At 33.3% G+C, this 15,229-nt stretch overlaps 1 protein-coding gene across 8 annotated transcripts in view; it reads left to right on the top strand.

The window, feature by feature from the left end:
* The window catches only part of Mindy3 (MINDY lysine 48 deubiquitinase 3), a 69,600-nt gene that overhangs the window by 20,823 nt on the left and 33,548 nt on the right, over positions 1 to 15,229 (top strand). For all 8 annotated transcript variants that reach the window (XR_001199582.3, XM_013144563.3, XM_003462768.5 and 5 more), the window contains 3 exons: positions 1,803 to 1,876; positions 3,270 to 3,349; positions 9,368 to 9,438. Coding sequence is in view for 7 of the 8 variants with exons in the window: in XM_013144563.3 (XP_013000017.1) it covers positions 1,803 to 1,876; positions 3,270 to 3,349; positions 9,368 to 9,438 (225 nt within the window). In the remaining variant the exon portion in view is untranslated. The remainder of the gene's footprint in view (positions 1 to 1,802; positions 1,877 to 3,269; positions 3,350 to 9,367; positions 9,439 to 15,229) is intronic.

Here is a 15,229-nt window from a genome sequence, read left to right as displayed (position 1 = left end):
TGCTTATCATATGAGATATATTTTCTAATGTTTCCTATTTGGTATTGCTCAAAAATGATAATGTTAATAATTGCCACCATTATGGTACTTTTGGTGTTCGTGGGCTTTTTAAATATAGGAGGAACAATGGGAGAGTAGAAGATGTGCCTACGTTTGTTGAGTAAAATCAAGGACACACTTTATGTGGTAGCAGCCATTTGATAAATTAGACTTGATGAATGAATAAGTTTTGTATATGGAAAAGAAGTAGAATTGTCGTAGGAGTGAGAAGACCAAGTCTTAAGGCATAAAGAATTGGGGTGTACCCAGGTTTGCGGATGGTAAATAATTCAGTATTATCACAAGATAATACTTTAGAAGGACAATTGTAAAAGATGAAACTAGACTCAAAGAAGTCTCAGAATATATCCTTATACATTGTGCACAAAGTTCTTTAAGTTTCATGCGCTCAAGATTAGAATAGAATAAAAATTTGAAGAAGGGAGTAACAAGATCTTTCTGTTGATAAAATATACCTTAAACTAGGGTACTAATTTGGAATAAAGAGACTTGGTGTCTGGAATAAGTGTAGAGTCAAGAAAAGCAGATACTGCCTTAGGTAAATCTGAACTGTGTTAGTGACTGAAATCAAGAAGAGAAACATTTAGAAATATAAATAAGAAAAAGTACATATTCATTTGGATTATTAAATATAAATAAGCAGGTGAAAGAACCTGAAGCGCTTGGTACCTGGGTATATGTTGAGAATAGCAGTGATAGTGGCTTTGGATGATTGTTACCTCAGGATTTCTTCATGCCTGTTCATTTCCTCCGTTTTTTTTTAATGTTTGAAACATTTGCTCCCCGCTTTTTGTTGTCCTGGAAGGCCAAGAAATCATCCGGATGTTTATCCTGGAGTTGCTCTTTGGAATGACCCTCCTTCCTCCCCAGTGGTTGTGTCCCTTCTTCCTGCCGCTCATTTTGGCTTCACCACAGTTTGCTTTGTGCTGTTCTTTTCAAGGATGGAAAGTGCAAGATTGTGTACGCTGCTTACCCCAGCAATATTTAGGCAGTGTTCAAGTATTTTCATTGTTGCATAACCAACTATTTAATCCTTAGAATAAAAGCAGCAGTGGAAAGGAATAGCATAACGGATGTCCGTTCCATCTAGGTCATTTTAGAGTTGGTGAAGTTAAAATACCTAGATTTTCTTGCACTCATTCATTATCCAGAATTTGAATGTCCCATGGGGGTTAAAATTTATTAGGAAGCTTGTTTTCAAGAAAAGAAACTTCTTGCCCTACTAATTTATGTCTTACATGGTCAGTACACATTTGAATTAACAATATTTGAAAGAAAGCACAATTAGTAGTAAACTTTCTGTTTTCTTACATACCAGTTACACCTTTTGTGTGTTTACATTTATGTTTGTCAGCACTGTCTTGTGTATGTATCTGCTTATAACTTGGTTTTTAAATGAACTAAAATACAATCAATTGCCTTAGCAGATACATTACATTGATTTAATTTATCCCAAAGTTAAATGACTACTTAACTTTGATATTACGTACTTTTCTCTTTCCTCTTGAAAGTTAAATATCTCTTTCTACTCCTTTAACCAATATTGCACTTACTACCCTTGTGTCTGTTATTGTTCTTTATGAAGAGCCCATGAAAAACAATAAAATACATACTTTGAGGAACTGGTTCTTACACTTATGTCAAATGTACCCATACTTAAAAGTTGCTTAGATAATTATGTTTCATACATTTCCATTTTGTACTCCATAATTCTACTTTAAATCAATGCTTGCTTTCTTCAGGGTATTGAAAACATAAAAAATGAAATTGAAGATGCAACTGAACCTTTAATAGATCCTGTGTATGGACATGGCAGGTAACTAACTAAAATCTATTCTCTTTTTGATGGCTTTAGTTTTAGAACTTGACTTGATAATCCTCAAAAAACTAAATAATGAAAATTCCAATTGACCCACTATCCCCTTTCTAGGTATCTTAAGATAATCATATTACAGGGATACATGGATACCCATACGTATAGCAGTGCAGTTCATAATAGCTAGAACTTGGTAACAGCATATATTTCTATCAGCAGGTGAATGGTAAGGAAAATGTGTTATTTATATGTAGTGGACTATTTTGCCATGAAGAAAGAAAAACTTGAGTCATTTTTAGGAAATTGGATACAATTTGAGAATATAATGTTAAGTGAAATAAGTCAGACACACAAGCTTAAATAATGCATGATTTCTTTTATATAAGAAACTCAAAATAAAATATACCAATAAAGTACAAAATAGAAGACATAGTACATAAATAGGAATTAGGGAGACGTTCAAATAACTCCCTAAAGTATCTATTCTGTTGTTTCAAAATACTGTGTATATTTATTTGTTTCATTTATACTATGCGTTTCTCTTAGTTCACTGAAAAAAATTGTTTTGCTAGTATTATCTGTTTTTTCTTGGTAAGAGAGAGTTTTTTTGTCTATGCCTTGTAGTCTGAGTAACTACTTTAAAGGTAATGATAAACCATGTATTAACTATTGCTAAAAAAAAGAGGGTAAAGCACAAGTGAGTCAGGTTGTTTTGCCTGCCAGTACGATTGAGAACGTAATGTGCATAGGTTTGAGTATCTTGTGCTTTATGCATTGCTTGCTTCATGCATTAAATGTTAATTTCCAGTTTAAGTTTGTGTATGCATTGAACTTAATCTGATATTTTCAAGTGATAATGGGGAAGTATTCTAAAAGTTGCTTTATATTTCACTTATGAAATTGTTTAAAAGATAAAATTATTTCAAATGGAAAGTATGTGCTTAACTGATTTTTAAATATTTTCCTCTCTAAAAGGAAAAAAATTTTCCTCTGGGGTCATTGTCTCTCTCAAGCCTGTTATAACTTATTTTTTATCAAAATTAATAGAACAGAGATAGTTAGCATACTCTTATTGATGAGCCCTTTTTAAATTTGCTTATCTTCCATAAAAAACAAAACATGCTATTAATAATTATGTATATATTTGAAAAGCTGATCATACATATTAAATAAATTATCAAAACATTTTTTCATTCTTTAAATATGGCAACTTAAAGTTGTATGATTATATAAAATAGGTGTATAACAGTATATAAAATGAAAAATATAAGTTTTCCCTTTTGTTTCTTAACATAATTTAATGTAAAAAGGCATTGCTTTAATGCCTTACTACAGGAATCGCTTAAGCGCTGTTTTATTCATCTTCTAATTACTTGTTAATTTTTATTAATAGCCAAAGTTTAATTAACCTCCTACTGACGGGGCATGCCGTTTCCAATGTATGGGATGGTGATAGAGAATGCTCAGGAATGCGTAAGTATATTTTTTGTTGTGGTTTTGTTCCTGGAGACAGGTTCTCACTAAGTTGGCCAGACTGGCCTTGAACTTGCTATATTCCTGGTTCAGCCTCCCAGAGTGCTGGGACTACAAATGTATATTCCATGCCTGGCTTGTGTTGTGGTTATGTCTTTTAAGGTTACTATTTCATTAGAATAAAATTGATTATATTACTTTTGAATGCTGTACTTTAGAATTTAAAGTAAGTGTTTTCTAATAGAAACAGTTTTCAAGGTGCCATAATATCAAGAGCATGAATTTTTAGGGCCAGGCAAGCTTGGGTTCCATTCCCAAGTATACTAAACTTTCCAAGCCTTTTGTTTTCTTTAGTATGGTATTAGGAATTTTAGTTCTTAATATCTCTATGAAGCATAATCAGTCTCTTAAAATAATAAGCATAGTGCATATTTATCCAGGGACAGTCTGGAGTTTGTGACAAAAATTACAAAGACAATGATTTGAGACATTTGCATAGAGAAGATAGTGAGGTTTCCTGTGTTTATTTTAACATGCATAGTTTTCTTTAAAATGGTGGGCAAATTTAATATCAACTGAGACTTGCAAACAACTAACTTTCATCACCACTTTCTGGTCTTAGTTATTTCTTTTCTGTAACTTTGTATTTTGCTATGAATATTGCAGAAAAACATAGTAGCCATTCCATTTAATTAAGGAGAGCTGATACAGAACAGCTCTCCTAGAAGGAATAAAATTCCTTCTGGCTATTCCTGGGTCAGTCTAAATTTATTTCTTTATTTGCTCAGCCCATGGTGACTACTGTGTATCTCCCACTGAAGTGTCTAGTATACACAGAGCTTCTGTAGTTCACAGGGAAAGTTATTCTGTAATTTTTTGCTAATTCATAATTAGATAAAAACCATCATAAAACCACAGAATAAATATGTCTAAGAAAATACTCTTTTCTTCCATTTAATTGATTCTTGATCTGAAATTTGACTGTTTCTCAAAATTTAGAAATACGTATAATAAGCAGAAATAAAGAATAAAATATTAAGAAAAAAATTAGTAAAAATTATGAAACTTAAGTTACAAAGCACTGTAGTGCTATCCAACTATTTTACTGAATCAGAAGTTTAAGAACTAACTTCTGTCTCTGTGTCAGTTAATATATGCAAAATTACTCACTTTAGTGATAAAGTTAGAATGAGAACCTTATTTGGCCTGTTTCTGGTAAAGGTCATAATTTAAGCAGTGTAATTCACGAGCAAAGGAAAGCAAAACAGAAAAACCCCAGGTTATCCTGCTTTGTTTTGTGTAACTAAGCACATTCTATTCTTGAAATTTTATTATGATTCATAGCTGAAAGACTCGGATCTTGGACTCTCAGTTTCTCTTGAGTATTATGCAGGTTTCTTTGTTCTCTCCCCTGTCATCCCTCTTTCTTCTTTCACTGGTTTCCGGGCTGCAGTGTATCATTTCAAATGATTAAGGAAGCAATATCTGTTTCTTGGTTCTCTACCCTTGTGTCCTCTGTCCCTCCGGCCTACTCCTGTGTGTCAGGGCCCTAACTCAGGCACATTAGTCTGGCACATGTTACTAGTTGTTGTGGTCCATTTTTATATTCATCATGGGTTTCTGTCAAGCTTGTCCAGTTCCCAAAATACATTTCTGCTTTCTTCTGCACACATCTCATAGGCTTATGGGCTTACTGCCCTTATAGAATGTTAGTCAATTATTAAGTTTTGGTTCTCAATAGATACAAATTCATACTTTTTTGTTTTTTGAAATATTGTTACTTGAAAAAATACATTAACCGGATCTAGATTGCCAGATAAAACATGAATCTTCCTGTTAAATTTGAGTTTCAGATTATAAAAGCAATGTTTTTAGTATAATTATGTCCTATACAATATTTCCAAACATTAAAAGTTGAAACTTATGTTTAACTGTGCTGAATATCATAATTTTTTATTTGTTAAATTTAACAGCCCTAACTGGTTGCCTAGTTTAGTAATCTTCTCAAGAATGTGAAAGACAGCTGGTAGGTGGGGTTTTTTCTTTTTCTTTTTTTTTTTTTTTTTTCATTTTATTTAAAGAGAAAAAGGAAAAAAAAAACCAAAAAAGGATACAAGTAATACAGAATTTTAAAAAAAATGAGCAGTAAGAAATCGCTCGTTAATAGATTACATATTGTCATCTTAGAAATATTTGTTCAAGTTACCAAATTAAAGCATATAATGTGGACATTCAAACAGTGAGACTGCAAACAGTTCAGTGATCCAACAAAACTCAGTAATATGGTTATCTATCTTATACACTTAAAAATACGTGCAGTTATATCCTTTAGAGCACTTTCTTTTCCTCTCTTTTTTACAATAACAATTACACATTTTGGGTTTTATTACTCCCACAGTTCTTATGACTTTTTTTTTTGAAGAGAATAAAACCAAATGTGACATAACAAAACAGAGTCAATCAAAATAAAAAGATGGACACAGTACATAATGTGAAAACAGAATACAAGGTTATCAACAATGGTTACCCTAATGCCTCTTGCTATTTTAAAAAGAATTGCCTATATCATCAGTTATAATAAAATTGAACAAAACAGTACAGAACAAAACCAATAAAACCAAAACATTGGAGACATTACAGGACTTCAAACCCAGGATGGGCATCATAGTGAATTTTATTGTCTTCAAAGTAGTTGCCTATACCCTCAACCTTGATACTATCAAGCAAAACAGAATAGAGTAAAATCAGTCAAAACAAGATGGTGAGAGCAATACAGGGCTTCAAATCAAGTTAATAGGAAGTCAAAGTGGTTACTATAAACCTGCTATTTTTTTATTTTTTCCCTTAATTAAAAAAATAAAAATAAATAATATAAAAGGAGATTGAGATAAAAGAAGACAAAACAACACAACAGCACAGGTCAGAACATAACAATTTAAGCAACATAGTGTTTCACCATAAGATTTCCCGTCATAACAGTAGTTACCATAGTGTCTCTTTCCTTGAAATATTTCAGTATAACTCGGTATACTGTAACATCAAACATATCAAGACAATGTAAAACCATTCAAGAGAATGACAGTATTACAGGGTATTTAGAACCACCTAACAGAAAACGAACAATGGTTCCTATATTATCTCCTTGTCTATAAAAGTTTTTGTTTGTACTATCACATATAATAAAATCCAATAAGATACAACATATTAAGACTGATGGAGACAGAAGAACAGAAGCTTGATGGGACTTCATAACAAGATGATATTAAATCGGCACTAGCTATTATGATGTCTTGTTGTCTTCAAAATAGCTGTTCCTACCATCATAGACAATAAAATCAAACAGCCCAGAATAAAACCATTCCAATTAATGAATGAAAACATTATAAGGCTTCAAAGCAATACAGTGGAGAATCATGATTTCCACATACTTTTATGTATTGTTATCATTTCTTACACTAGGGAAACTATTCAGTATTTATACATGTGGGTTTGATGTATTTCACTTATGAGTATGGTCTCAAGCTGTGCCCATTTATTTATAAATATCTCAATGTGATCATTCTTTATAGTTGAGTAGTACTCCATTGTATAAAAATACCACAGCTTTTTTATCTATTCCTCAGTTGATGGACACTTAGGTTGTTTCCAAGATCTGGCTATTACAAATTGTGCTGCTGTAGGTAGGTGGGTTTTTAAAGCTCACTATCAAACATAAATTTCATGCCTCAAATTGCAGACACCTTTACCTAATGTGAGATACTGAAGCTTATTTCAGTATCTTACTGCTTTCTATTTTTGTTCTAATAGTCTTGTAAAGTCTTTTTTTTTTTTCATTTTTAATTGTAGATTTCTCTTCCTGCTTACTCCATTTCATCCTAGCTTGTTTTTCAGCCTTTAAAAACTACTTGCTATTTGCCTTTTTAAAAAACCTTTGTTTAGGCCCATCCTAAGTCTGAAGTCCCACATTATATCCCTCTTCTCTTCACCTGTCCATTCCCTTAGTGTCCATTTTATATACCATTTCTAATGAGCACAGCTTCTGGTTCTCACAGTTGAATGCAGTGTTAATCTGAGCAGTTTTCTTTCCTAGCACTTAGCACGTCCTCCCTTTTTCCTTAGGTGTGCATCAGTGGCGTTCCCTTCTCTTACTCTGTGTCAGTAAAGTTCCTTTAAAGAATATGACCGTCATCTTCCCAGTTGTAGTTTGCATTCCCGAACTGTGCTTAGCGTTGTTCTTTACAGTACTCAGGGCTCAGGATATGCTTGTTAAATAAATTCAGAGCAAAAAATAATTTAGAACAGTTTCTTGTTTTCCTGGTCAGTGTCCAGTTGGAAGGGTGAAAGAAGGACTCGTGTAGACAAGCTGACGGGTAGGGTGGGAAGGAGAAAAGACTATACCACAGCAAAACCAAGTGTGGAGAATATAAAGCAAAGGGTATTGCTAGGCTACACCACCAGATTAGATAGAATTTCTAAAATGTACTCCTAATCTTAGAAAGGTGAACTCATAAAAACTGAGTAAAATGATGGTTACTAGGGATGGAGGGAGTTGGAGATGTTTGTTGGGTCAAATGATACAAAATTTCTGGTAGAAAAGAGAAGTAGGTTTCAGAGATCTGTTCTACAAAGTATTGCACGGACGACTATTGAATATCACTGAGACAGATTTTAAGTGTTCTCACTATAAAAATAAGTACAAGAGGTACATACATTAATCAGCTTGATTTAATCATTCCACAGGATATGTATTTTCAGGCATCATCAATATATGTATCACTCATCAATAAAAATTCAAAGCTAACCATAGATGTTATAGTTAGACCAAAGAATACTCTGGTGCTGTTTTGTAGTACTCTAATATACGATAATCCTAAAATTCAATCAAATAATTTGAGTCTTGATGCTTTTGTAACTTTTATAAGATAAATATTGGTAGTACAAATAAAAATATATCTAGAATAGACTAGAATTTTCTGCAAGTGAAGAGTAAGTAGACTATAGATTGAGAATGTCTCAATACAGATAAACCCTTCATATGTAGTGTGTGAGAGTATTACATCCTCACTGTATTCCAGTTTAAGTATAAAAAATTTTTTAAATAACTTGTTTGTTTTGTTTGTTTGGTACCAAGAATTGAACTCATAACCTTATGCTTTCCAAACAGGTTCTTAAGCCACTGAGCTAAATCCCCGGCCCTAAAATAATTTTTTAATACTAAACTTATCCAAATTATCCAAAGAGATTAATTTTAAGTATATGTTGTTAAGGAAATAGATATAGTACATTTTTAAACATTGACATCCAAACTAGATATTTAGGCATCTGATTACTGATATAATCCAAGTAATTCATCATGCTAAATTTATGAAAAGCCAGTTTGCTGTATTTAATAACATGATATTACTGTTGTAGATGTTTGTTTAAATCAAAGTAGATGGTGTAGTATCTGATTGTAACACTAGGTGGCGGTAATTGATTTTAGAAATTATGAACTCTTGGTCATATACTCTTTATATTTATTGAGGATCCTAAAGAAGTTTTACTTATGGATCATAAGCCAACAGTGATCAATATTTTTCATGTGAGAAACTGTAAAAATTTAAAAATGAATGCTAATTCATTTTAAAATAAAATTATATGCCTGCTACTTCTCCATATAAGTAACTTTCTCTACACGTTGTCCTGTCTTTTCAATCTCCATGACATTAGCTCTCATCTATCTTGGCTTTTGTCTGAAAAATTCAACATATGAAGTGTTACAATGAACACAACACACTGTAATACATGTATAAGTAACTGATCACTGATATACTAAGTCAAGAGGAGTTTCTCCAGAGTTCTCTTAAGTTTTTTTAAGCTCATAGTTCTGGGTAGAAATAAAAATTGTGGTATACAATAAGTATATGTGCATATACATATATATATATATATACACACACACACGTATACATGTATGCATCTAGGTACCTTTTAGATTATATACTGACTACTGTTTGGTTTTTTGTTTGATTTTTGCAGAACTTCTTGGTATACGTGAGCAAGCAGCTGTGGGATTCTTAACATTAATGGAAGCTTTAAGATACTGTAAGGTAAATTCATTTTAAAAGTACTTTGGATGGCTTTTATTCACATCTCCACTGTGGTGGGTACGGTTTTTTTTTTTTTTCCATGATGACACATTTTAACTAGTGACTATTGTTGTATGCCTTTCTCATCACTTCCTTCCTGATCTCCCACCCTAAGGATAGTTAAGCCGACTGACCATGCTGCATTTCGTGTGAGTAGAATAGGTGACAGAAGGCACAGAAATAAAAATAGGGTAATTATTGAATTATTATTATTATTGAAAAGCTGAAGGAAAAGCACGTTTTTCACTAAAAAAGAATATGCTTAGTTTTTTGAGGGATCTCCACACTGGTTTTCTTAGTGGTTGCATCAGTCTACACTCTCACCAACAGTAGAGAAGGGTTCCTTTTTCCTCACAGCCCCTCCAGCATTTGTTATTGGCTAATTTCTTGGTAATAGCCATTCTTTCTGGGGTGAGATGAAATCGTAGTGCAGTTTTCATTTGCATTTCTTGAATGACCAGCGATGTTAAACATTTTTTCATGTATTTATTTGCCATTTTACATCATCTGAGAAGTTTCTATTTCAGATGCCCATTTTTGGATTGGGTGTATACATCTGGGGGGGTCTGATTTTTTTTTTAAATTTCTTTATGTATTCTAGATAGTAGACTTTTGAGGAACAGCTGGAAAAATTTTTTTCTCACAGTGAGTTGTCTGTTACCTCTGTGATTCTCTTGCTGTGCAAAAGCTTTTTAATAAGATGAGATCACAGTTGTTGATGCTCTGTGATAGTGATTGGTGTTTTGTATGTAAAGTCTTGGCCTACATCAGTGTCTTCAAGAATTCTACGTATTCTGACTTCCAGTGCATTTAGTGTTTCTGCTTTAATATTCAGATCCCTGGTCCATTTCAATTTTAGTTTAGTGCGTGGTGGAAGATATGGGTTTAGGTTTAATCTTTAACATGTGGAAAGTTGGTTTTTCTAGCACCATTTATTAAAGACGGTGAAGATTTTCAGCTCCTTTGTCAAAGATAAAGTAGCTGAATGTGTTTGGAATTGTTTCTGCATCTTCTAATATTTTCTATTGATCCTTGGGTCCTTTTTTTTTTTTTTTTTTTTTACCATTACCACACTTTTTATTACAATAGCTTTGTAGTATAATTTCAAGTCAGAGATTGTGGTGCTTCCTTCCTTGTCTTTGTTGCGCAGAATTGTCTTTGCTATTCTAGGTCTGTTCTGGTTCCAAATGAATTTTAGGAATGTTTTCTCTTAATTCTGTTTGATTAGAATTGTATTAAATCTGTATAACAGTTTTGGAAGTATTGCCACTTTTAATATATTGACTTTTTCCCTATCATAGCGAAAAGGGATATCTTTCCATTTTCTGATAACCTCTTTAGGCACCTTTTTCAGAGTACTGTAGTTTTCAGTGCAGAGGTCCTCTACATCCTTTGCTAGATTGATTCCTAGGTACTTCATTTTTTTGGATGCTATTGTAAAAAGTATCATTTCCTTGATTTTTCTCTCAATGAGTTTCTTAATCATGTATTCAGGAATGCTATTATTTTTGAGTGTTGACTTTGTATCTGCTAAGCTACTGGATTTGGTTATTATTAGTATCTAGTACTAGAGATTCCATTGACTGAACTATTTCACTTATCTTTGCATCTTTCCAAGAGAATTAAAAGCATCATACCATAGTGATATTTGTACACCCTTGTTTGTAGTGGCACAGTTTATAATAGCTAAATTTGGGAAATAGCCCAAATCCCTATTTATTGATTAATGGATAAAGAAGATGTGGTTTTTTTTTACACAACGAAGTACTACTCTGCCATAAATAAGGATAAGTTTGAGACATTTTAGCTAAATGGATGTACCTTGAATCCATACTACTAAGGGAAATAAAGCGAATACACATGTGTAAGTACTACGTTGTTTCTCTGTGTGAGCCACTGAAAGTGTAAATATGGGCCAAGTGTTTAAGAGATTTGGGAAACAAAGAAAATATTGAAATGGAAAGGAGAACTACAGAGGAGGGAAGGGGAAAGATTGGAAGAGAAAAAAATGATGAGAGAAGAAACATGGAAACAAAAGTTTTGTAAATGAGGAAGAGGATTGAAGGGAGGGCGGGGGGATAGGAAACAAAAATAATCAAGTTGTAGCCTGGACAGATCCAGATTCTCTATAATGATTGCTGTCATTAAACATTAAAGTATAGAATAAGTTCTATACTTTAAAATTTAAAAAAATTCTTACAGCTCCCTCCAAAAAAGAGAATATATTTTATCAAAGCAACCAGTAAAATTAGTCTAAAATAATTTTCTAAGTATCTGCAATTCTAGCTTTTATCTTTTCCATCTCAACAGTGATTTTACACACAATTCCAAACATTTCACATTAAACTCTTTAGTATAAGTGCTAGAGTTAGGAAATGCTCACTGTTGCTATGCATTTAATTGCCATCCTACACAATCTGAAATGGCCATGGAATATGCCAAGTAGTTTTAAATGTGATTTAAATCTTCAGCCGTTGATGCTATAATTTTGGAGAAAGGAAGAAGAGTTATAATTTTGTTTTTCCATTTTAAAGGAGTTCCAAATAAATAAATAAAGGAGTTCCATTACTGTGGTTCTGGTAGTGGTGATTATTTTTAGTAACTTCAGCATTGTCATGTATCTGTGTCTATATGCATGCATGTGTGCACGTATGAATGTATGTATTTTAGTAGTGGTGGTGTTATTGTTGCTTGCCAAATAGCGTTTCTCTTTTTTGGCAACATGTAGATAGGTGACATAGGTGTGGTAATCAAGCAAGATTCATCCTGACCTTACTCTTTGGTCGTGATCATGTGGTTAAACAGTAGCACCTCCTTTATTTTCTGTTGTTTCAGTTATACAAACTAAGCTACTCAGACATCCTGGCAACCAAAGAATCAAACTATTCATTTACCCCCACCATGCATGTTCCTCTATCCTAAAAGGAAGTATATGTTTAACTGCCTCTGTGTGTGTGTGTGTGTGTGACAGACAGAAAGAGATAGAGACAGGGAGGAGGGGAGGGGAAGGAAGAGGACCGAGAAGAGAGAGAGAAAGCATATATACCCGTGTGATTTGGAGGAGGCTGTGTGATGGGGAGTCCATAGTTTGAAATCTTTAGCATGTAGCTCATAAGATATGATGATCTGAATCCTGTCTTTTGGGACGCATTGTTCTCTTCCTTCCTGTGGCCCAGCCCCTCTCACGTCCTGTCCCTTTCCTTTACTTGCCCAGCTCTTTTTCCTTTGTACCTGAACAGCTGCTCTTTAAGTGATTGACTCTTTCTCCTCTTCACCTTGTGCTTCAGATTGTGTCTGAAAGATTCCTTCCTTGACATTCCCTCAGTTATTTTTTTTTTTTAATGTTCTTTCATAGGCATAACTACTCTGTCGTGATCTTTTTAGTTGCTTTTTAAAAATCTTTCTGTATCTCTTATTGTCCCTAAAGGAATATAGACTCTTTGTTTGAAGAAAGGGATATTGTCTTGCAGGATCCATATTAGGTGCCCAGTAAATATTCGTTCAGTGAATGAATGGACAATTTTTCCAGAATTATAAGGTTTTCCTAAATGTTTGTGGTTGCTTTTTTTTTTAGGTAGAACAGAAGAATGTGATTTCTCACCAGAATCTTAGTAGGAAGTTAATAGCTGCTACACTATATTTATTTGTTTATGTATTGGTGTAATGTTCTAGCAGTTACATGTTTGTTTTCTAATAAGATAAAACATTTTTTTTAGTGGCAGAGTGCAGTGCACTGATACATGGGTAATGGAAAGGTAGAGAAGACTGCCAGGCAAGGTCACACAGTGGTTATATCTGGAACAGAGTAATAGTCAGCTCGAGCACTCGGGGCCTTTGAAAGTAGCATGGAGTTAGCTAGGTTTCCTTTGCTCCTGTGAAGCAGCTAATTTGAATGATTTCTGTAGCTCTGACCCTACGGGCTTCCCCTAGTTGTCTGGTATATCGGGCAATTTAAGATTGTGAGAGATCTGTAAGTGAAGTTATTGGTATGTGAATTTAATTGCTATCCTTTTTAAGGAGACTGACTAGTTTTGGCCAGGACCTCAGAATTGACTCAACATTAAAAAAGAAAAAAAGAACAGAAAAGAAAGAAAGAAAAAAACTATATTAGACCATGATGTCACATGTTTATAAATTCTCATAATCTATGTACAGTTCCTTTTCAACAGGAGCTATGGCATAAGGAAAATAATTACGCTTGTGGTATTTTTGTAAACCTGAACACATTTCCTCACTTGCATGATAGTGTAGTACATTGCTTTTTAAGAATGAAATTAAATTGTGCATATTATTTTACCATACACTCATTAATATAAATTAAGCACTACTACCATACACACAAAGCTCAACAACGAAGGAGGTGATTCTTGGTGCTTTTTACTGTGCACTTTTAAGAAACTAAATTTCTAACTCATATAAAATTCACTATTTTAACATACACAGTTTATTGGGTGTTAGTATATTCATAAAGCTGCAGGCAGCCATTTGAGTTGTCTAATTCTAGCATGTTTTCCTTACCTCCGAAAGAAGCTGTAATTCCATTAGATGCCTCTAATTTAGTGCCTGACAGCTACTATTCTGCTTTGTATCCATACAGTTCTCTATTTCCTCAGTAGTTCATATAAAGGAAATCTTGGAATATATAACCTTTGTGTCTGACCTCTTAACCTAGCTTGATATTTTCAGTCTTCATCCATGTTTTAACATGTATTAGTATTTCCTTTTTATAATCAAGTAACATTGCTGTTTAATATACAGATTTTGTTTATCCATTCATCAATTGATGGATGTTTAGGTTTCTATTTCTTAACTATTCTGCATAATGCTGCCATAAACATCATGTACATTTTTGTAAGCATGTTGTTATTTCTCTTTAGTTTATGCCTAGGAGTAAAATGACTTGATCTTATGACAGTTCTGTATTTAGCTTTTCAAGAAATTGTCAAATTGTTTTTCAAAGTAATTATATTTGTGCACTCAGTTTTTTTATTGTAAAACATTTTGTTAAATCAACCTTCACTTTTGTTCAATTCTCAGTATAAAATCTTGCCTCTTTTTTTACGTCTAGCTTATTTTAAATTCATTCTCTCTCTTTCTCTCTCCCCCAATCTTCCTCTCCCTCTCCTTTTGCCTCTCTTTCTCTCCCCCACTCCCTCCTGAGAGAGAAGGAAACAGTATCTAAATGGTTTTCCCATAGACAGCAGACAACAGCTAGGTTCTTATCTTGTGTATTTCTCAGGTTTCTTTTATATAACTTGAAAGATTTGCACTGCTTACAGCTTAGACTCTAAAACTGATGAAAGCTTTTCTTTTTCCTTTAGTTTTTACTTTATGTTCTTCTGTGCTGTTCCCAAATTATGCTTCTTATTTTACTGACTCGTTATTTTCATGTTAGCTCACCTAACTTACCCCTCCTATTATAAGACAAACACCAATTTTTCCCACCCACGAATACAAAAGAGTGCATATTTTCCACTTCCCTCTTAGAAGAATATGCTGTCAGGGCCGTGGTCATGAATGAAACAGGGGTGACTGGCTGATCAGGAAAGAATAATTGGCCATGAGCACTGCAAATAGTTATTGGAATTTCCCAGTGACAGTCTGTGTAGGGAAAGAAATTCAGCAATTTGATTGAAAGATAGTTGTTTCTAAGTAGAGCTTTCTGTCATAATATGAGCATGGTATTGATTGTGTGGACAAGATTATGTAGGTCCATTTTATTTGTTGACTATTAAACTTTCTTAGTCTCACA

This window comes from Cavia porcellus, unplaced genomic scaffold (genome assembly GCF_034190915.1).
Source record: "Cavia porcellus strain 051 isolate PalLab524CR breed Dunkin Hartley unplaced genomic scaffold, mCavPor4.1 scaffold_27, whole genome shotgun sequence".
NCBI lineage: Eukaryota > Metazoa > Chordata > Mammalia > Rodentia > Caviidae > Cavia > Cavia porcellus.
This window is presented reverse-complemented; position numbering and strand designations above follow the sequence as displayed.